Source organism: Lytechinus pictus, chromosome 7, assembly GCF_037042905.1.
Source record: "Lytechinus pictus isolate F3 Inbred chromosome 7, Lp3.0, whole genome shotgun sequence".
Classification (NCBI taxonomy): domain Eukaryota; kingdom Metazoa; phylum Echinodermata; class Echinoidea; order Temnopleuroida; family Toxopneustidae; genus Lytechinus; species Lytechinus pictus.
The window spans coordinates 38049252-38073395 of NC_087251.1; the positions used below are offsets into that span (position 1 = coordinate 38049252).

The window sequence follows — 24144 nt, forward strand, 5'->3', positions numbered from 1 at the left end:
TATGCATTCTTTTTTGCCAATGAATAAACAAGAAAATGGCAAACGCTTTTTTTTTATATAGGCGGATCCAGGTGAGTTATGTATACATTTAAGTTGATTAAAAAAAAAACTACTTAAAATTGTCCTTTTCATGACAATTTTATCATAAATTTCGGCTCGCAATTTGCGCTCTCATTGTTAAAAAAATATATGAACCCATGCATCCTATTCACAATTTAAAAAATGCGTAAAGTGTCCAGTTTTCAGGTCCTAATATCAACAAATTTCGCGCTCTCATAAAGCTTATTAAATAAGATAATAACATATCCATAAATTCCTAATAATCACATTGTTCCTTTTTTCAGAATGTAATATCGACGAGTTCATCTCTAGTTAAGGAAGAGGAATAGGAAGGTAGTAATTATTTTCTATATAATGAAAAAATTTCCTTAAAATGTCCCGATCTTAGGTCAAAAATAATAATTAAAAAAATTCAGCTCGCGCTTCGCGCTCGCACCGTTTATTAAATGCTTACCATAACCACTTCACAATGTACCTATACAGTGCCTGAAATAATGCTTAAATTGACCCTTCTTCAGATCGGAATATCACTTCTTTTTCAGCTAGCGCTTTGCGCTCGCATCCATTGATTTTCAAAATAAAAGAAATGTATTTAGAATGCCCAGATTTTAGGTCTCAATCTAAAACACGCGCACGCATGTTTATTGAGATACATATGCAGCTTGTTCTTTATTTAAAACATGCTTGAATTATCCACTTTCACGCTTCCATTATTAATGTAGGAAAATATTTAATTACCAATCTTTTTCATGATTTACAAAACATGAACAAGTGTCCCATTTTTAGGTCTAAATCTCATTTTTCCCTCGCGCGCTCCGCGCTTGCATCAATTGTTTAGCTATACACGGTACACCTATCCTGTTCATGATTACAAAAAGTGGCTGGAATGTCCAGTTCTTAAGTCTGGGTGACAAAATTTTTCAGCTCGCGCTACGCACTCGTAGTAATTATTTAGATATATATACGCATCTTGCTCAGGATCACAAACATTTAATATAAACTCCTCAAAAAAAGTTTGGAAATCTGACTTTGATCGATAATCCCTCCTCAGTTTTAGTAAATATCAATGTGTAATTAATATCAATGAATAGATTATTTAATTGATACCCTACATGATATGATTATGGTTCACATGGAGGTGCAGTGTCTTGAAATGTTGGGCAATGTCAAAATTCAAAAGTTGCAAAATGACACAATATTGAAAGTCACTTATTATTTTCCGTGGTGATGAGTGAGTTTCTCAGCGGTTTCTTTTGATTTTGATCGATAATCCCTCCTCGGTTTTAGTAAATATCAATGTGTATTTAATATCAATGAATAGATCATTTAATTATCTTTAAAATGATACCCTACATGATATGATTATGGTTCACATGGAGGTTCAGTGCCTTGAAATGTGGGGCAAGGTCAAAATTAAAAAACGTTGCAAAATGACACAATATTGAAAGTCACTCAGTGGGTTTCTCAGCGGTTTCTTTTGTTTTCATGCACCTTAAAGGAGAATGAAACCCTTGAAACCAGCTGAATCCATATCAAAGAAAAAAATCAAAGAAACATATTGTTGAAAGTTTGAGGAAGATTGAATGAATAATAAGAAAGTTATGAGCATTTGAATATTGAGATCACTAATGCCATGTAGATCCTCCCATTGGCAATGCGACCAAGATCTGTGATGTCACACACGTACAACTCCCTCATTACTTTAGTACTTATTTCACTTATATTCTCACTTTTATAGAGTCTATCACAAGGTGAGGTGTTCTCTTTATGAGAGGACAAATACAGAGGTTTCACAACATTATATCATTGATGAATCGTTTGTCATATGATTAGAATGAGCAAAATGAGATGTTTTGGGGTATATTTTCAGTGTCCAAAAGGGGAGAGTTGTTCATCTGTGACATCATAGATCTTGGTCGCATTGCCAATGGGAGGATCTCCATAGCATTAGTGATCTCGACATTCAAATGCTCATAACTCTTCTATTGCTAGTCCTATTTTACTCAAACTTTTGTTGATTTTATTCTTTGATTTTTCTGCTTTCACAAAAGCTAACTTGCTCCAAGAGTTTCATTCTCCTTTAACATCAACATTAACATGGAATCAAACACGCCTCTGCACAAGCAAACACACAACAAACATGCATGGGTATTTCAAACCACGACTCAAACCATGTTATCTCACAGAACCATCACAACATAAACCACAACAAAACATTAAAAAATTAAGAAGCAGGGGCTTGATTTGAATGGATTTTCATCTCTATATTGACACAGACAAAAGAATCAGTTCTGTATTGACCCTTCATCACTATTTCTGCTCGTTTTGCAGCTTTTCAATTCAGACCTCATCCAACACTTTTGAATCCTGCTCTTTTCATGATGGCATGATCATAACAAGCATAGTATCATTTAAAAGAGAAATAAATGATCTTTTGAATAATGTCAAATATGCATTGTGTAGAATTGGGAGTTGGGAGAAATTAATGGCCAAACACAGATTTCCAAACTTTTTTTGAGGGGTTTATATATATATGTTTGGGTGTGTGTGTGTGATAGTTTGTTTGATTGTTTTGTGTGATCGAGTGCCTTTAGAATGATTCATGATTTTGCCCCCCCCCCCATCTGGATCGACGCCCCTGCTACCACTTCTTGACGTTTTCGATAGGACCTGAATTTCAGTGCTGCTCCGGCTTCTGAAGCTTGCTCTGGTGGACCAATTCGGTGGCTTCAAGCTTGCATGAGGTCGACCTTGAGGGTATCCTTGGCAATCATCATCACTATATTGTCTGTTATTTCACCTTTTCTCTCAAGACATCAAAAAACCGAAGAATATTGTCCTTATGCATTGATGTTCTGATCCTTTTCATCTTGTTCGTCTGCTCATTTACTCTTCTCTTTTCTATTTCCTCTTATTTTTTAGTAGCTTTATTGATCTGCAAGTCCATAATCTCTAATTCCTGCTTTTCAATAGTTTCTTCCAGGACTTTAATCTTCTCGTCAATAGAGTCATGTACCAACTACCAAATGTATGCAATAAAGTCTTTTGTAGGAGGTCCTTCATGACTTAGACTTATCCTGTGAGAGATGAGGTACTCTCGAAATGTGGACATCCCAGATGGGCTAATGAGTTCGCAACCCGAAGGATAACAATAAGTCTTCCGATAGAACGTCATCTACCGTACGAAAAGGATTAGTTGTCATACATCAAGGGGCTATCTGAAGAGCTAAAACAGAACTTTCGTAAAAAATGGATTTATAGAGTGCTTCGGACCTTCTAGAACTTGGGAGCAGTTCTTTGTAGCTCCCAAAGATAAGACTGAAGATCTTTGACAGAAAGGACAGATGGTTTGAGAGAAGTCATCTACAGAAGGGCGCACCAACCTTCGCAGAATGATCGTAACGGGCAGGGGCAAATGCAAACTTTCAAGAGTTTCTGACCCAATCCGGCGGTGATCAGACGGGTCATATCCCTGATATATGCTTTTCACACTGCATTTCCTTAACCCCATACTATCCTTAACCCCCGACTATCCTTAACCCCATACTATCTTTTTTTCGATTCACACTGTCTTTCTCAACCCCGTACTATTGCTTAGCCGGGGTTAACGCCTTAACCCCGGGCAATCACACAGCTCATAAATATTGATGATTTTACCATACAGAGCGCGATTAACGTGCAATTTCGACTTCTGTGATTGGCTAATGCTTAGCCCCGCTTTTGCTTAGCCCTGTTTCGTTTCACACTGCATCTCTTAGCACCGCAAGTGTGGTGCTAGCACCACAATAAGCCGGCTAATCCTGCTTTTTTGCAGCGCCAGATAGTACCGTACTATTTACCGTGCTAGCCCACTTTGCTAAAACGTAGTGTGAAAACGAAGTGGGCTAAGCTTAACCCCGGGAATTTGGTGGGGCTAAGACCCCCCCCCCTAGCCCCACCAATTTAGGACAAAAAGTGCAGTGTGAAAAGCATAGAAGACTGAAGTGTTCAGTCGAAAATTTGGAGGTAAATTAATTTTTTTTGCCGATTTTCAATTGGCATTTTAATCAAAATTAGTTTAATTTTGTGGAAATGGATTTTCCCTTGATCGTATATTAGCAGGATTTTTTGCAGGATTTTCTGCATTTATTGGAATATATACAAAACAAATTTACAATGCTTGAGACATAATCATAATATAGCATAAAGAAATAACCAAGTGACAATCTTGTATGTAGTGACTAGAGAAAGACATAAATACAATATATAAAAAATATATATTGTAGGCCTAGTCTCACGAGAGGTTGGCATATTGATGACAAAATAATGATTGACAAGAACAAGCCTGAGATATAAATATTACTACGAATCCGCTACGAATCCACATAATTATGATACCATCATGAATGTCATTATGTCTCCTGCATGGAGGTGTGTGTTCAGACACAACTTACAACATTGTAGAAATAACAATTCAATTCAGAAAGAAATTGGTGTAAAAACAAAAATAAGTCAAAACAACATAAATTAAAAAAAATAAGTCAAAACTAGGTGTGCGCGCTCCAATGTGTTGTTAATCAAAGCAAACAGGCGAATTGCATATAGGCCCTATAGTAAATTTTTCAAGTATTTCAAAAATCACTGGGGGAGGATCGATGTGTTTGCCCCCAGAATCTTTTCATTGGGGGCAATTTCCTCTCGATCTTACCACCCCCCCCCCCCCCGATCGACGCCTTAGAGGGGGAGGGCTGAATAAGTTCATCGTCATGTTTGCATCATAACAAGGACACGATACTTGGGGAGGGGCATATATACTAGTATACTACTCCCCTTGGTTTTTTAAGTAAAAAGGAAAAAGAGAACATAAAACATAAAAGGAGAAAGAATGAAGAAGAGACGTTGGTGTCTGGTAACTCTATAATCACTACGTGTAATTTAACTGAGGAAACACATACGTCATGTGGGAAAATTAAATGCATATAGGCCTATTGAAAATAGAATCTTTCATTCTTAGATTTTTTCTTTGATGATTACAACATACGTTTTCTTTATGTAGTATAGATTTCGTCACAATATGCGTAATACATGCACCATCATAACAACTATTTTATCTCGATGAATAAATAGAAGCCCAAAATGTTCCATCCACGTGAATCATATTCTCAATTTTGTTGGAGATAATTCCAGATCTTACGCGTATATTTACATTTTGACTTTTCTCCTGCACCTTATCAAAAAGACCTCGCGGGAGTCCACCAATCAAAAAGGAGTAAGGCATTGCCAATATTTCAGACTACCCAGTGTGTAATTCTGCGATGATACAGTCACACCGCGAAACCGAATCCAAACCGATCAAAGCCTGGATACGTTATCTCCAATGGCACGCCATAGGTCGGATAGGAGTCGGTTTTGTCGGTGTGACTAGAGCATAATACTCCGAAGTAATCCTTATCTTCCCTTGCGATATGGGAATGGGTTTTAAACTTTGAGTCGAGTGGGGAGATTATGAAGTCTTGTCTAAGTAATATTTAGCCACTCCGACACTCAGTATCACCTGAAGCGGGTCTACAGGTGGTCCTAGCCTAGGTGGTTCTTGGAGATCTTTAGAACCTTTTCTTGTCTGGAGTCTGTATTTAATTGAATCAATATAGGCCTATACTACTACCTTATTTGGACTGGTAGAATTGCAGCACAGTCTTCCAAACTGTGGGTAAGTTATGTTTCTTCATTATTTTTGTATAAGGTATTTTTATGTACGCAGTTCAATTTTTATTGAGCATTTATACCGATATACATGTATATAGGCCTATAATTCTTCCTTTAATTACAAGTATATCCTCTTGAAAGAAAGAAATATAGGCCCTATAAATGTCACAATTTTGTTAACTATCATTATCATTGTAACTTAACTAAAAAAGAAATACTTTATTAACAACTTGGATATCAGCCTACATCACTCCAAGAAACAGGTTGAAGTTTGCACCCCAGATGCAACACTGACATACATTTTTGGTGCAAACTTGGGTGAATTATATGGTGCAAAAATGCACTTTTTGCACAAGACTTTTTGTTTGCACCCTGAAATACCTTTTTGAATCCTCAAAGTTGCAATCAACCTAGTAATTTTTTGGTGTACAGTGTATCCATTTTTCCGGTCTAAAAAGGAGGCAAAAGGTACCTATCTACGCCCTAAAAGGTGCAAAAGGCTCAATGTTGCATTTTTCAGAAGCCGGGGTGCAAAATTGTATTATTTTGTTTCTTATTGTGCATACGCAGTATAAGGTAGACCTATATAATTGCTTGGATTTAATTAACCTCATGATGAGCAACACACTTACTCCCCCATAGCTGAATGCAGTTTAATTCAATTAGAAAAGTTTAGTTATTTTAGAGAAAATGGGAGAAAAATACCAGGAAGCTAATAAGGCAGTCCTTGATTTTTATCTTTATTAAGTTTTACTCATCGAAATGATGTAGAGAGAAAATTAGATGCTTACGTAATCCATTCTAATTCATCATCGTAAAACTATATAACATGTGTGAGGTGCATTGATTTTAAGAAGAGGGATGTTTCGTGCGGGAATTCATGAATATCATCGAGTGCACCCTGGATACCCCACCCCCTCATTGTTGAGACCCCTCCTCATATTGATTTGAGACAAGTGGTAGCAATGTTTGGGGACATTATGTTAACAAGCGATGCAAAGTTGATTTCCCAAATTATTTCTATCTGAAAAAGTAAACAACATACAGACACTGGACATCTATATACCTTAATTTCTCTTTTATATAATAAAGTTAATATAACAAATATAGTAGAGGTAATGAATTGTTTTTATTTTCATTCACCTTTATTGAAATTAGATATGTAAAACTAATTATAATTATATGGCCGGTACATTCAGGATTTCAAATATCTTTTCTAACACTAATGAAGAAATTATCGGGATTGATTAAATGACAAGTCCATCCCAACAAAAAGTTGATTTGAATAAAATAGAAAAATCCAACAAGCATAATACTGAAAATTTCATCAAATCGGATGTAAGATAGGAAAGTTATGACATTTTAAAGTTTCGCTTAATTTCACAAAATTGTTATATGCACATCCCGGTCGGTATGCAAATGAGGGAACTGATGACATCACTCACTCACTATTTCTTTTGTAAAATATTTTATTGTATGAAATATTCAAATTTTCTCCTCAATGTCCTGTGAAACAAAGTTTTATTTCTCCCTGAACATTTTGAATTACCATTGCTTAACACTTTATGGTTCAGTCAAGTTGGTCCTTATTGTCAAATCTGCAAAAATTGAAACAATGTATAATTCGAACAATAAAAAACAAAAGAAATATAGTGAGTTTTTTTTTGTATTAAGTAGTTTTTATTGACAACTTCAATTCATATACAAAATAAAATATATATAACAAATAGAAGTTTGATGTCTTTACAAATTGATAAATACATTGACAGCTTATAAATTTAACATCATTTTTTTTTCTTGAATGTTACAATAATTCAATTCAATTCAATTCAATGTTTTATTCAATTCCAATAAAAATCAATACAGAGTATAGAATACAGTAATAACAAATACAATGTGCAATAATAAGGCAAGAAAATATAAGGTACATGTAAAACAAGTATTAAACAGATACAAATGACAATAGAGAGATACAATATTGGAATTAGGTGGTCATAAAAACCTATCAAGGTTTGTCGAGATAACCACCCTTACATAAAAAAATAAAATAAGCCAAATTGAAATTACAAATTTGATAAAATGCTCATTTAAAATTTAATTCAATAACTGAAATCATTTGATAATACATGTATATAATAAAACACAATCATGTCAGACATCTTCTAAAACATAATTATAAATAACATTGATAATAATAATATGCATTAAGAATAAACTTCTACAATAAATGAGTGAGGGACATGATCGATTCTCTCATTTGCAAGTGACTAAATTGTGCATATAACTATTTTGTGAAAAATAAGCGAAATTTTGAAATGTCATAACTTTCTTATTTTACATAAGATTTTGATGAAATTTTCAGCATTATGCTTGTCAGATTTTTCTCTATTGATTAAAATCAACATTTTTCTGAGGTGGACTTGACCTTTAAGTCGAATCTAGATTTTTCTCTGGCTCCATAATAATATAGACCTACATGTAAATGTATGGAATGTATAATGGGTAACGATCATTTCTTGTGAATGATATTGTGAGTGAATATTGTCCCGTCCCACCTCGGTCATTTCGATCCCATCATGCCCATGCAGGCGTTGGCCGGGTCACAGAATGAAATTCCAGATAATATATATATATATATATATATATTTTTTTTTTAAATTAAGTCCCGGGCTTCAGTCACAAAAGGATTCGATGCACCAATAAATCAGTTAATGATGGCCTTTCAAAAGGTATAATATCAGATGACACAAAATAAAGAATAAAATAGAACAAAATATAGAATGAAAGATCAGATCATAACCATCTTCTTCTTATTATTATTATTATTATCATTAGTAGTAGTAGTAGAAGTATAGTATTATAGTATTCTTCCTTTTTTCTCCTCTTCTCTTCCTCATTCCCCTGTTCTTCCCTTTTCTCTCCACATCTGACACATCAACAATATCTACATTTGCCTACACATTAAAACAGTTTATGTTCGTCTTATCAGAACACTACAGAAAGGTCATAAAATGTTCAAATACATTTGTACTGTTCTTAAAATGTTTGCCGCATTTTATTGTCATAGATAATGTAATTAAATGTAAAAGAGCTAATTGCGTAATTTCACAGAAAAAAACCTTCGTAGGGTCAATCTGATGTCATGAATATTGACATGGCATGGTATCTCAGACAATTCTAGCCTCAAGGGTTTGTTTTTTCCCAAAAAATTCAAACAACAAAATGAACCTCCTTTGTAGTGATGGAGGGTGGACACAGGGACCAGGGGCCGCGGAACGGTTTTGAAAGTGGGGGGGGGGGGGGGGGGGTTAGACCATGCAAAAATTGAAATAAGATGGTCATTTTTACGTTTTTGTACACGGTTTTGGACTGAAGCCCCCCCCCCCCCCACTCCCGTTTCCGCGGCCCTCGGGGACAACTCGAATTCGGGATTTAGTATACTCCTAAAGATTCATTTTTAAATCTCAAAGGATTCAAAATCAGATCCCTTGAGGTCTAAAGATAACATTTAGGATTAAAACTAATTCCCAAATTTGAGTGGTCTCTAATTACAGTGCAGATGGATTTATTTTAAGTCCCTGCAATTAGAGTGTAATTTAGTGAGTCAACCGAACAAAGGTGTAAAGAGATTAACAAGGTGAAAAATAAATAGATATGTATTCAAAATTAATACCCTACATAAAGTAAAATAGGCAAATTCAACTTGAAACTGGAATTCAGCTGAAACTCATGTCATAAGAATCCAAAAATATTACGAAAAATATTTATGATTCAAGTATTCACAATATTTTGTCATTTGTCTATGACTACTTCATGAAGAGATGATAATCATATATAGTAATCGCAGCAACGATCTAATCCATCAAAGTGTACTTAGGGTCATAGGAAATCCACTCCCATTTAAATTTTTATTTTAAGACAAGAAAATTGGGGGGAATCTCATTTAGAAACCAAGAAAATGGTACCAGTCGTGCATAATGTCGTTTGTTGATATCAGAAAACGGCCCATGAAATGTTTGTACTGATCGATAATTAGGAGAAGTCAATACACCGAATACTAAGTAATTTACATTTTAAAAAGAATGAAACAATCCACTGGCGTATACAGATGGGGGGGGGGGCTATGGGCCATGCCCCCCAAAAAAAATCACGACAAAGATAAAAACGAAAAAAAAAAAGGAAAGGGAAAGAGTAAAATATTGTATTAATTTCTGAATATTATTTCAAAATCTATTAAAAAATAGAGTTGTAAAAAAAGATCAATTTTTTCGATCGCTTGTCTCATTTTATCCCAATTTTTTTTTGCTCCATCCTCCATATCTGGCCCCCCTCAAAATATTTGTCATACGCTACTGACGTAACTTTTTTTTTGCACCTCAGGGCCCCGTCTTACAAAGAGTTACGATTGATCCAATCAATCTCAACTGTATGGAAATCCATACATACCATACTTTTTTTCTACAGGAAATTTGCACAATCTCCTTAGTAAACAAAGAAAATCACACTGAATCCTAAATAGAACGATGAATGTATGAACAAACATCATATCTATAATTTTTTTTGAAACAAACATGCATAATAGATGTTGATGTTGCTGGTTTGTGGTTATCGGTTTAATCGAAACTCTTTGTATGACAGGGCCCCGATTACTATATAATGAAGCATCATTGATGATGCCACCAAAAAAGAAGTATGAAAAGGGAATGGCTGAAATATTACATCATTTTCTGAATATCATTTCAAAATTTATCCATAAGATATATTTTTTGTATTAAAAAAGGTATTTTTTTTGCTCCATCCGCCATTATCTGGACCCCTCAAGCAGTTTGACTAATTGTTTTGCGACACTGCTTCTGTACTCTGTACTAAACAAAAGATGTCATAAACAATTTTGTATTCCAAATTTATTAAATTATATGAAAATCAATGGGAAATTTCGTGTTTCCTCTACAATACTGCCCAACTGTGGCAAAAGGAAGCAAGTGACACATCAGTCAAATTTGAGTTATTGGTGTTTCTGAAACACCCTTTGTATGTTGCACGTTCAGGCAAAATTTGGGGGAAGAAATGATCGTTCTGTGGAAAGATATTGAAGAAAATAATGCTGTTAAATTGCATCAACGCCTATGTAAATGACGAACACATAATCCTCATTTACAAGAAATGATACTTTTATAACTTGCTTCCTTTTGCCAAAGTACGGCAGAATAATATTGTAATGATTATCAGACTTACTATTTTGGTCTCTCTTCTCACTTGGAAAATGAACCAAAATCCCTATCCTTGGTATTGATCTAACCTTTTACCCGTAAATAATAGATAAACGAATGTAATCCATATGCGGGACTATTCTTAATCTGCTCCATTCTAATCTTCTAAAGCAAATTCTATTTCCCGATACAATTCATAGCGATACATTCAAATATTTATATATATAGATTAAGGCAAAGCCAGGCATTTCTTGGTTATTTTAAGAACTAACATTCATCTTCATTATAAAGGACAAGGTTTAAAGAAGTTGAATATGCAAACTGACCCAGTAACCCGTCAAAAAAGTTGATTGGAACGGACAATGTGTGATTGGTTTGATCAATAGGTTTAGTATCGGCTGAAATACAAGAGACTTGGGCCTAAACGGAAACAAACCGTAACACTGGTTAAGAGAGGTGGGTTACTTGATTCTTTTATCGTCAACATAATTTTATATAGGCCTACACAGGAAAAACCCGTTTAAAATTTTTATACAACGATGTATCCTGGATGAACCGTACAGAAGTTGTTTGAACATTTCTTTAAGTGTAGAAAATCTTAAACAACAAATTTTGATTTTTAATACCAGCTAAATTCTCAATGAATTAAGTATGGTTGTTTAAATTGTTAAACAACTACTGTAAGGTTCATGTATAAAACAGCATTGTATAAATGTTAAACAGCGTTCTTACGTTGTAGTGATGGTTTATATTCTTTTTGTTCTACAATCAGTTGGTCTACTTCTCATATGTTTGATACAATTAACATTGGCTGAACCCATTTGGTCTACTTATAAATTTGGTGTAATTGCTGTTTGATCTACACTTGGTCTAATACTCATTTAGTCTATTTCTTATTAGATATAATACCCATGTATGAAGTTGGTCTAATTTCCTCTTCCTCTATTTACTAGTATCACTTTATTAAACTTGGTCAAATGAAACTCTGATTCACGACAGTTTAAAGCCTAAGTGATATTAGACCATTTTAGACCAAATGGCCATAAGAGGACATTGGTATAGCCTAACAGAAAACTAAACAAAATGATGAATGGGCTAAATGACAATTAGACCAAATGGTTATTAGACGCACTGGTTGTACACGAAGTAGTATTAGACCACGTGAAATGAGATGAAATGGAAAGTAGACGAAACGTGTGTAGACCAAATCGGCAGTTTACCGTAGTGATAGCTTTAATTTACCCCAATTTTGTTTAACACAACGCACTGGCAAAACATTAATTCTCCCCAATCATACCAATTGTTTTCAAACTATCTCGTTGCAGGCAAACTAGCTGAATGGTTTCATCTTCATCAGTTTCTTGATTCTATCGACACAAACATCATGTCTTTGGAACGAACGGGAGCAATGACCACTGTGGTCTTGATGATTGGGTTTCTCGCTATGTTAACCATCAGCTCGCAGGGCGTCGTCGCCGACGATGCACCCCTCTCTGCACCCCTTGGAGATTCTTGGATCTCAAGCATCAGAGAGTTTGTTAAAAGACAGGCGAGTGATCCATCAGAAACCGACCTCTCAGAGGTATCGCCGTCTCCCCTTGTTCCTTTAGACAGTGAAGTCCAAACCACCACAACTAAGAAACCAAAGAAGAACAAGAAGAACAAAAACAAGAAGAACAAGAACAAGAAGAAAAAGAAAAAGTCGACACCAGCACCAATGACCACTATCTTGAACTTAATGGAAACGGGAAAGATCGATGTCCAGGATCACATGGAAGATGATGATGATGATCATTACGAGTCTCCAGGAGAAAACATCACTTTAAATGCCTACCCAGATGTGGTGTATCTGTATGAAGGACACAACGGTACGATTGAGTTTAACTTTACCAACCTACTTGGACCTGTTATTCTGGAATTTGAGAGCGAGAGCGAAAAGATTTTTAAGATCGTAAGTGATGACCGAGTGGTCTTTGACCCAGAGGATCCGTCTCATAACGGAACTTTGGTGGTTACACTGAAAGGTGGCAAGCTAGGCATCACGAAACTCATTGTCCATGTTACCGATATGGAAGATGAAGATGTCTTTGATACCAAGATGACTTACGTAGTCAAAACGAAAAGAATTCCTCGACTGATCGATGTTATATTCGATTTCCTCCTGCTTCCCTTGATCTTAATCACCACAGCTGGTATGGGGTGCAAGATGGACTTCATCATCATCCGCGATAAGCTCAAGAAACCATTTCAGATTCTGGTCGGTCCAGTCTGTCAGTTCATCTGCCAGCCCTTTTACGCCTTCTGCATCTCCAAGATTCTAAAGCTGAGCGGTATCACCGCCGTTGGTCTGGTCACAGTCGGGTCGTGTCCGGGTGGAGGCGTCAGCAACATGATCACCCTCCTCCTGGATGCCGACCTCATCCTCAGCGTCACCATGACGTTCACATCCACCTGTCTCGCAGTCGCGATGCTTCCCATCAACATGCTCATCTACGCACGTCACTTCCTGTCAGAAGAAGGTGGAGGAGTCAACATCCCCTTTGCCAACATCATGATCCAGATCATGATGTTGACCGTCCCAGTCCTGTTCGGGATGCTCATCCATTACAAACTTCCCAAGGTCGCCCACTACGCCATCAAGTCTCTCAATGTTCTATCACTCACCATGGTGTCTACAACGCTCATTATTGGTATTTATTCCAACCTCTACATCTTCAGTTCAGAGTGGCAAGTCTTGGTGGGTGCTTTCCTTCTACCGACGTGTGGATACATTACTGGATTCTGTGTGTCAAAGTAAGATTTTTTTTCTGCACTTTTTCTCAACAAGCACACTTCCAGCATGTAATTCCTCAATAAAACTGTTAAAGATGTATGAAATGACAATCTCATCCAAGAATGCAATCAATGCGGTACTTCTCCCAAATGCTAAAGAATTACATTTTCTGATATTTCGGACCAACGACAACTGAACAATCACATTTTATATGTTCTGGGTACCTATATCCTGAAAAGTAAATTTTCATCTATTCAGCTATCTCCCTGTTTCGTCCAGAACTAACAAATGTCATGTTTTTTTTTTGTATATGCATTTAACATAGCTCCTTGGCAAGTAGCATGGCATGTTCCAAATAATTAACAAATTGTATGCATGATAAAAATGAGTGGAATTAACAAGTTTGGTACAAGGAAACAAGGATCTGTTCGTATGATTGGCTCTGTATATTTCTGTAAGATATTGATATGACATTTTCTTCTTTTGTGCTTCAGGTTTATAGCTCGGTTCCCGATGGAGTCTGCTCTGACAATCATGGTTGAGACAGGGGTGCAGAACAACCTGATTGCCATCTCAATGATCAAGCTTTCGTACCCTCAACCGGAAGCCGATCTCATGGCCAGGATGCCCATCTTTGTAGCCATTTCATCCATCACCATTGGTTTAATCATGATCTGTGCTGCTGTGCCTATCAACAGAAGGAGACGCGCAGAGAGGAAGCAGAAGGCAGAGGAGGTTCAGAAAGAACTGGATGACAGGTGAGTTCTCGTTTAGGGACATTTTCGAGGGGGGACTTTGAAATGGATCTTTGGAGGACTCGAACTTTGGATGATGAGTGCCAATGGTGAATGGCAAAATCTTTAACTTTTGATGTTTGAAAACACAAAACTCGCAAAGGGGTTCAGGTGGGCATTTCATTTTGTTGTCTGAAAAGTTGTCAGATCTGACAACTTTCCTTGTCATTGATTGGCTCCCCATGTTCCCGTTACACAAAGGATATCGATTAATCGCTTGATTTTTAGAATTATTTGTACCTTGTAGTAAATGCAATCAATCGTAAACAAATATGATACGATGATTACTAATCTTTGGGTTTCGGGCACCAGGAGTGTCGCAAATTAGAACATTAGGATGTGCTCAGTTTCTTTGCAATTTTAGCAGATCACAGACCCTGATAATACACGCATGCATCTTCCACATAATCATGAAACCCGATAGGGTATTGCAAGATCACAATTGATTCATAGGCATTTTTATTCAAGGTAATGCAGTTAGTTGGCTAATTACAAAATACAGAAGGATAAAGAGAGTATAACTAAGTAATGCTACATCAGGAGTGGATTACTGCATTTGGATTGTAACACTATCGCATCCAAGGCAACAGCATTGATGACTCCAGTGAACAAGGTGGTGACAAATGTGTACTTGTCTGAACTATTCTGATACTTTTTTTTTTTTTTTTGCGTTCAATTTCAGATATGACAAATACGAATACGAGCCCACGATAAGGAACGGAAGCACAAAAGTCACCACCAACGGCCATTATCCTACCACTCCCGACTCCGAGGTGCCCCCTTCTTACGAGGAAGCAGAGCCCTTCATTACACACCAGAAAATGGCCAAAGAAACAATAGTATAATCATGTTAATCAGCCGCTCTGGATGCTATAAATATGAAACATTGAGAGTGATGTTGTTGAAACCTGTTGCCAGACGAAAATCAGATGTGAATAACTTCTCAGATTTTCAAGCCTTGGAAATGCTGGAAGCAATCCCGCATCGTCAAGTTGTAGAAGATGATCGCTTCTCTTCGTGATAAGCGTCATGGATTCGTCCACCGGGGAAGCTTTTCTTGGAGGGAAGATTTTGGAAAGTATGTTAAGAGGGCTATAGAGCGGTCATGTGCCCCTAAAATCAAATATTTGACTGTAATCACCTGCCATTTTAAATCAGCATTAAATCTATTCAGATGAACTCATCAGAATATACTTGCTTGATATACGTAATGAACCATCTATGTAAGTTGTTATTCTCCTTTTGGTTACTTATGAAAGTCTATCTATTTTGTCATCGGATAATTTGCTGACACTGGTCTTTGTAAGAATTCTTTTTGATATATCTTCATCTTTTGGGCTCAACCAATTGAACTCTTCCGTCGAATTGAATCACAGACATCCCTTTGCTGATTAGGTGTAATAGTTATTTTACTACATGATACGAGGATGATGAAATAACGTGTCTATTCGTTAAAATTTTCATTAGACTCAGGGTAAGGGGGCGGATGCAGAATTTTCTCAAAGGAGGTGCTCTTTTGTTGCGGAACAAATAAGGGTCATCAATCCGGAATGAAGGGGATTTATGTCATGAAATATTTTACAAGCCCCAAAAAGTCTTCACTTGCGTATATGCACAACCTTTTCCACTAAAAATGATTTTTTTATGGCTCTTAAAAAAAAGGGGGGGGGGGTACGGACTGGATGTGCCCCCACCTGGATCCGCCAATGCTGAGGGTTATTAAGAACATAAGGTTGATAGGAAAACATTCGATGTAGTCAGGGGCGGGGCGCTATGAGGTGAGGACAGATGAGGGGGTCGCCCTTATGATTTTTCAAGTAGTGAAAAGAAAAAAAATAGGGGGAAAAAGGAAGAAGAGGAAGAAAACGGAAGGAGAGTACGAAATATAAATTCTAGGTATCCAAGTGATTCTATTTAAAACAAAAGTGACCTCCCCTTTAGGGTCATCTTGCCCCCCCCCCCCCCCCCATCAAAACATTCTGGCGCCAACTTTAGATGTACGTGTTATATTTCCAATGAAAACTAACGTTGGAGAATATTTCATTTTGAAAAACAATTGGCAAAAATAGAATATATTTATCAGAATTATTACTGTTGCGCTGACATTTCAATTAAGCAATCTATCTTAGTATGAATAATTTAACATAGCCCTTAAAAAATGGGTTTCGATTGCCCGAAAGATATGGTTTATCATAACAAAAATGAAATGGGAAAGATGGGAATAGCAACTAATGAGTTCGTTTTAAACAATAAAAAATATTTGTTGTGGGTATTTTATCAAAGTGAGTATCATTTTGCTATCATTGCGTCGTGTATCCATCAATGTATTTTAAGCTGTAATATGAATGATTTTCATCACAACTTATATCGAGAAATATAATGTACATTTCTATCAAAATATTTTCCTTTTTTCAGTGGACGACTATATCAAAATCACAAATGAAGAAAAAAAATAACATTGAGTACAATACAATGTTTGGCAAGGATGGAAAAGGGCCGAGGGGTGACGTCATTTTTATTTATTTATTATAATGCTACCCCTCTCCGGCCCTTTTAAGGGGGTGATTTACTCCCTTTCCTCTCTTTTATTTTTTAACTGTTGAAAATTAAATTAATATTTGGAAATGGTCATGATGGTAAGTTTCGATTGATATGGTATTATCCCAATATGAAATAAAAGAACCATTGAATGCAATTTAGGCCTATAATTTACGACGTTAATAATTGTGAATCAACTGATGTGTATCGTATACATATATGAATTTGTTATTATTAAGGTCTTAAAATTATTTGTAAAGTATCGGTGCTATATTATTGGAAGATATCGAATAAATATTTTATTGCGCTTTGAATAATTCATGTTATCTTGTCCTTTATTACAAATCAAATCAATTCCAGAATTTAATTTCAAATGATAATATGTAGCTCCCTCAAGAAAAAAAAATCAATCAATGATAATGTCACTCTGAAAAAAGGGATTGGTCAAAGTGACCAATCGGTTAGTGAAAACGTGTCCGGAGATAAAATTGTCAATATTTATCAACATTGTAGTAGATTTTTATAAAATGAAGAAAAAAAACGAAAATATTTTAGAGGGAAAATATTAAAGAACAGAAGATTACACAGAAGAAAAACACAATTTCATTTCATTTTCAACAAAATATAACCAAGTAAATACAATCGTAACAAGTAAATTTCATAATCAAGCTCATTAAATCAACTTAAAATATACATGTCATATTAAAAAAATACAAAGGATAATATGATTTATAATTTGCGAAAATGGAGGATCCCACTAAAAAGCAAAGCTTTTAAATTGTGGGCTCCACAAGTAAAATTTATTGATACAAACAGTTAAGAATAAGAAAACATTGCCAGCAGGAGACATCATAAACAATAAAACACAACAACCAAGATATAAGAAAAATTCTGAACAAACTCAGGAATGAGATCAAGAGAGACTGCATGGAAAGAAAGAGGATGAATAAGAGGTATAGAGAGACAGGGGGTTTGAGGAATGAATGAGAGTACTGCATCATTCTATGAATTATTATAACGGGAAATATTCCGCAATATGACAGAACAGGCTTGTTTAAAAAAAAAAAGGGGGGGGGGTAAGTTTTATTACAGAAAAGTTGTAAAGGTTCATACACCAAATACTAATTTTCTCTAATTTTGACAGAATATATGTAAGACTACACAGTGCAGTAAGATTACAGGTGTTTGATTTTCAGGAACTTTTGGTATTTTCAAACCAATAGATTGGTTAATTTTGACAATATTTGTCGGACACATACTCACCAACACATTGGTTATTTTGACCAAATTTATCTAAGAGTGTATGGATTGTAGATATCCATTAAATACATAATCCTCGATGTCAATTTCTATATTGGTACGTCACAATGCATTTTAACCAATGAATAATTACACACACGTTTCACACAACGAACAAATACAAATTTTTAATCTCGTCAAATCCTCGATATGGTTAAGTGTGAGCTTTCTGAGTACAGGCCCACGCGGATGGTAGCTGATTAAACCAAACACTTAACCGAAAAAGGGTTAATTATTTGCCATAAAATGAAGAGATAAGACCCCCAAGGAGAATCTTTGATTGCCTTTTAGACTTTTAGACAAACATCATTCTTTCAGATTTTTACCTGAAGAGCAAAGTAAATAAAAACCAAACAAACAGCTACCTGTGGATTTGCATTGCTTCTATAACTTAATTATGCCTTATGCGTGTTTGTGATGCATGTTTCAAAACGAGGTTAAGAAAAACAAAACAAAACACGAGATGTGCTTACATAGAGGTAAAGGGAAAGTTTACTAAAATGTCCCTACCTTCTATTGATATTTTCATTTTCCAATGATTTATTTTTATATGCTTACATGTAGCCCACAAACATTACATATTGGTTTGGTAACTCAACGCCCAAGGGAGGGGGCACCCTACAATTTTCAAGTGATACGAACGGTGGCGTAGTTAGTCCCCCCCCCCCCCCAAAAAAAAAAATAAATAAATAAATGAATAAATAAATAAACAAATGAATGAATGAACGAATGAATGAATAAATAAATAAAATAAAATAAAATAGGTGGCACATAGAGTATGGAAGAAATTTCTCCAAAGTTGCCAGCCTTTATAAAAAGAAAATCTAATTTATGATAGATTTATACCACATTTCAGCCTTTAATTTTTATTTGATCATTTTTCTCCTTTCAATTTGTTTTCTTGTTCGTGGAACTTTTGAGGTTCCAGCACCCTAAGGCCCCCACCCCCATCTGTGCGCTAGTTATACAAAACATAAGAAAGTGAGGAAAATATAAGGGGAGAAAAAAAAAGAATAATGAAAAGTATTGAAAAATGTTGAGTTACATATATACGTTTGTATAATCATAAATCCCCTGATTTCAGAATGTCCCATTGTCCTATCAAATTACAATGGTTCCGCCCCAATGTTGCAGCTTACGAAATTTCCAAGCATTTTCCCATTATATTTGTTACTCCGTTGGTCAGCAAGTAAACAATCACATGAAGCAAATAAACATGTCAACAATGACGCTTACTAATTACTCTACAAATAAATTAGTGAACGCATTGGTAAAAAGACAAATGAATAAATAAAATGATTAGTCAATCAACGACGACACTGTGTTTCCACCAACCATTACACATGATCAATCAATCAGTAAACTAATCAATTTACAGTCACTCTGCGTATACTGGCAAATCAGTTAATAAACCAGTCAATCCATCTATTGATCGAGAATCAAAATATGGATTGGTCAACAATGCAATTGATTTATCAGGAGCAAGCCAAACTAACGACATTTTATTACACTTCACAAGAGAACAAAGCAAGAAAGACGAGCAAAGCGAGCAATGAAATCCAAACTCTTACTGACAATAGAACTACATATAATTTTCGTATTTAGTTCAAGGTAGTCATAAGTATAATAATTGTATTTATTTCTCTCGCTTTCCCAAACCATACATGTAAGTTCGTCTCTTAAAGCAAAACATTTTTTAAACATACAAGCGAGCACAACGAGCGCATACAAATAGGCATTAATTACAGTGAGAGAAATGTATACAAAAACCTAACTCTAAAAATATGTATCTGGCTCGCGCAGTCTTTTTGCCTCTCCCACTTATCCTGTATTGAAATATCGACGAGTAAGCGCAGCGATCAAGAAAATAAAGTGTAAACTCTAAATTTATATTTCTTGCGGCATGCATTTACCAGTCAATAATATTCGAGTGAGAAAAAAAAATCATTTTTTGTACCATGAAAGGAAAGGGGTAACTTCTTGTTAAATACATATCTTTGTAATTTTGACATCTGGACTGCCAAATCTATTTGTTTTCCTAATCATCCTGCACTGTTAAAACCCCCAGATTTTACAGAAAAAACAAGATTTTGCAGAAAGCAATAACAGAATCATTCTGTAAATTCATAAAACATGAATTTTTCTACAATTTAACAGAACAGGTCTGTTTTTTTTAAGGGAAAGGGTGTTTTATTTAAGAAAATTTGTAAGGTTCCATACACCAAATACCAATTTCCTGTAATTTTATATGATACAATGTAAGATTATACGCAATCTGGTAAGATTACAGTTGTTCTCGAGACTTTGCTGCAGGAGCTTTTTTTTAAAGGACAAGTCCACCCAACAAAAAGTTGGTTTGAATAAAAAGAAAAAAATAATATAAGCATAACACTGAAAATTTCATCAAAATCGGTTGGAAAATAAGAAAGTTATGACATTTTTAAGTTTCGCTTTATTTCACAAAACAGTTATATGTACATCAAGATCGGTATGCAAATGAGGAGATCAATAACATCATACACTCACTATTCTTTTGTATTTCATTACATGAAATATGAATTAATCTAATTTTCTCCTCATAGTCATGTGAAACAAATGTTTATTCCTCCCTGAACATGTGGAATTACCATTGTTTTAACATTCTGTGGTTCAAACAAGAGGGTCCTTATTGTCAAATCAGTAAAAATTTAATTACTTTATAATTCAAACAATAAAAAAACAAAAGAAATAGTGAGTGAGGGACATCATCGATTCTCTAATTTGCATATCACTGAGTTGTGTATGTAACTGTTTTGTGAAAAATAAGCGAAACTTCAAAATGTCATATTTTTCTTAGTTTGATGAAATTTTCAGCGTTATGCTTGTTTGATTTTTTTTCTATCAAATCAACTTTCTTCTGGGGTGTACTTGACCTTAAAGGATAAATTTTCTAACAGTGTGTGAATACGAGAAACTGTAGCGAGCAAGGAAACTAAGCCCGTTTAGATAAGTATAAATTCGTCGTAACAAAGGGCACATAATTACCTCATAACCTTACTTGACTAATCCGTTTGCATTCCCAAGTAACAAATATATACGTGCGCAGTAAGCAATAAAAATATGAGCTCCCTGAGCTTTTGTTTCATTTTTCTTTCCGCATGTACTTTGCAATAAGTCCATCCTAACGAAAAGCTGATTTGAAAAGAAGAAAAATCAAACAAGAACTTAGAAAAATTCACCAAAATCGTGTGTGAACAGGTGAAATAAGAAGGTTAAGGCATTTCAAAGTTTTACTTGAAATCTAAAGCAGTTATGCGCACATCCTGGCCAGTATCCAAATGTAAAAGAACCGATGGCGTCACCCATTACTTTTTGTCTTCTATCATAAAAAATATAAATATGTGTTTTATTTTCAAAGATTGGTAAAAGAAGCGATTTTTTTTCTTCAAAATACACCATGGTATCTATATTATGATTATTAATATATCTGTTTTATAATTATTTTGATCACCTAGCTTGCCGAATATGTTTGCATCCATATCCGTCTTGGGAGTCTAACTATATTAACGAGCGAGTGCAGAGTGATGGAAAGATAGGCCTACATGCATCATTTTTATGGTAAAAATTAAATTTGATCAGAAACTTCATCGGTGCCGCCAGGGAGATATCGAAATTATATATTGTCTCTTACATATTTTATATTTCACATAGTAACTCTCTGGTAATCTATCTGTTGTCTGAAGCCACAAGAGTATCTCCCCTTCATTTGCTTGTCAGAAAATTATTGAACTCAAATTGCCACCCCTTATACACTGCAAATTATTAAATATGCATCTAGGCCTACTGTCAAACTTGATTCTCCCGAGAGTTGCACCGGCCGATATAGCCACTTTAAAGTCTTAATTAAAAAAAAAAAAATCAAATTTCAACTGACGCAACATCTAACAGAATTCCTTGGTAATTAAATTGGCATGAAAGAGGTCAGTCGAACACAGACTGAATGCTCATGAAATCAAAGTCCAAAAGACTACTGGATCAGATTTGTAAATTAAAACAATACACATATTATCAACCAAGTGTTCTTCAACAAAGCAGAAGCTAACAACACAATCTTGGCAATCAGATAGTGCTTAACCTTCTCACATGCATGCATGGACATATCCAATCATTTTATGAAAGAGATCTGACTTGATTCATTGAAAGAGATAAGTTCGCTGACATGTGCTCATTGCTCAGCGACAACTCATCAATTGTTGCCATAAGCTTAGCTTATAGTGGCAACCCCTGCAACCTTCTAAAAATCGATATGTATTAATAGAAAATGCAATTATGTTCAATGTTTTGCTTGTCAGTTATACGTATATTATTATTGTATTTTCTTTGTTCATGTGTTTATGAAAAAGTGTTGCAGAAACCACTAAATGAAATGAAAAATGAAAAATATCTCTATTTATTATTTTTTTTATTTAATTTATTGCAGAGATGCATTTCTATTGTTTTCATGCTGTATGAAATCGAGATAAGAAAAAAAAAATCAAAATCAGTCAACATAGAAAGAAGAAGCATTTTATGTGAAATTTTAAAGATACACATAAATTAATTTCGCATAAATTAGCATACAAATTTTTCTATTAAAAATTCTGTGTAGAAGTTTGGTGAGCCTCATGAAGCTCTACCAGATGGAAGAAAAAAATCAAAATCAGTCAACAAATAAAGAACGAGAAGCATTTTTTGTGAATTTTGAAAAATGCGCATAAATTAGCATATTTAATGAGTTTCACAATTCTGTATAGAATTTTTTGAATCCCTCACCCAGAGCTATCATATAAAGCAAACAGAATCAAAATCGGCCAACAAATAAAGAAGAAGCATAATTTTATGTGAATTTTTAAAATATGCATATATTAATTTTGCATGAATTAGCAGAAAAGTTTTTCTAGTCAAAATTCTGTGTAGAAGTTTGGTGAACCTCATGAAGTTCTACCAGATGGAAGCAAAAAATCAAATCAGTCAACAAATAAAGAAGAAGCATTTTTTTTCAATTTTGAAAAATGTGCATAAATAAGCATATTTAATGAGTTTTTAAATTCTGTGTAGAAGTTTTGAATCCCCAAACTTGTGCTATCATATAAAGCTAACAGAATTAAAATCATACTTGAAATGACAAAGAAGAAGCATTTTTGAATTGTGGACGGACGACAGACGAAGGATGCCAGGGCATAAGCTCATCCGGCCCTTTGGGCCGAATGAGCTTAAAAACCAGTGGCGTAGAGCCAAACATTTTGAGGGGACATGATATTCAGAAAAAAATAACTTTTTTGGGTCATGGATATTTTCCGGGGGGGGGGGGGGGGGTCCAATACCGCAAAACCTCATCAATGCGCCACTGCCCCCCCCCCCCACCGCCTTAACAGAAGACTTCTTGATATAAAGGACAGGCACTAGTTTGAGCTTGAATGAGACATACAATTGCAAGCATAGAAAATAGACGACAAAAATATTAAGTGTTTCTTGTAGTAAACACATCTCAGAAATTTGTTATCTATTCTTATCACTGAGCAATCAAAGGGATTATCACCTTAATCTGTCATCAACAAGATCCGCTTAATAAATAGAATTAGTCAAATCTTTCGGCTGAATTCCAAATCGACAATTACCCCCCACACATGCCGATTAATATTGTCATTCGCAAGTCATGCAGTGATGGCAACTGAATAATGGGGTATGACAAATTGCTTAAAATGCACAGGACTGGAAGAAATAGTGGAGATATTCTCATCAATTGTATGTGCTTATCAAGGCGTTT

The 24144-nt window shown here is 35.1% G+C and overlaps 1 protein-coding gene across 1 annotated transcript; it reads left to right on the forward strand.

Moving 5' to 3' along the window:
• Nucleotides 1-5300: 5300 nt before the first annotated feature.
• LOC129264454 (sodium/bile acid cotransporter 5-like) lies at nt 5301-17377 on the forward strand. Its single transcript, XM_054902333.2, has 4 exons — nt 5301-5749; nt 12281-13748; nt 14223-14486; nt 15205-17377. Exons 2-4 carry the CDS (start codon nt 12340-12342, stop codon nt 15365-15367), a joined length of 1836 nt encoding a protein of 611 aa, XP_054758308.2. The 5' UTR covers nt 5301-5749; nt 12281-12339; the 3' UTR covers nt 15368-17377.
• The last annotated feature ends 6767 nt before the right edge of the window (nt 17378-24144 follow it).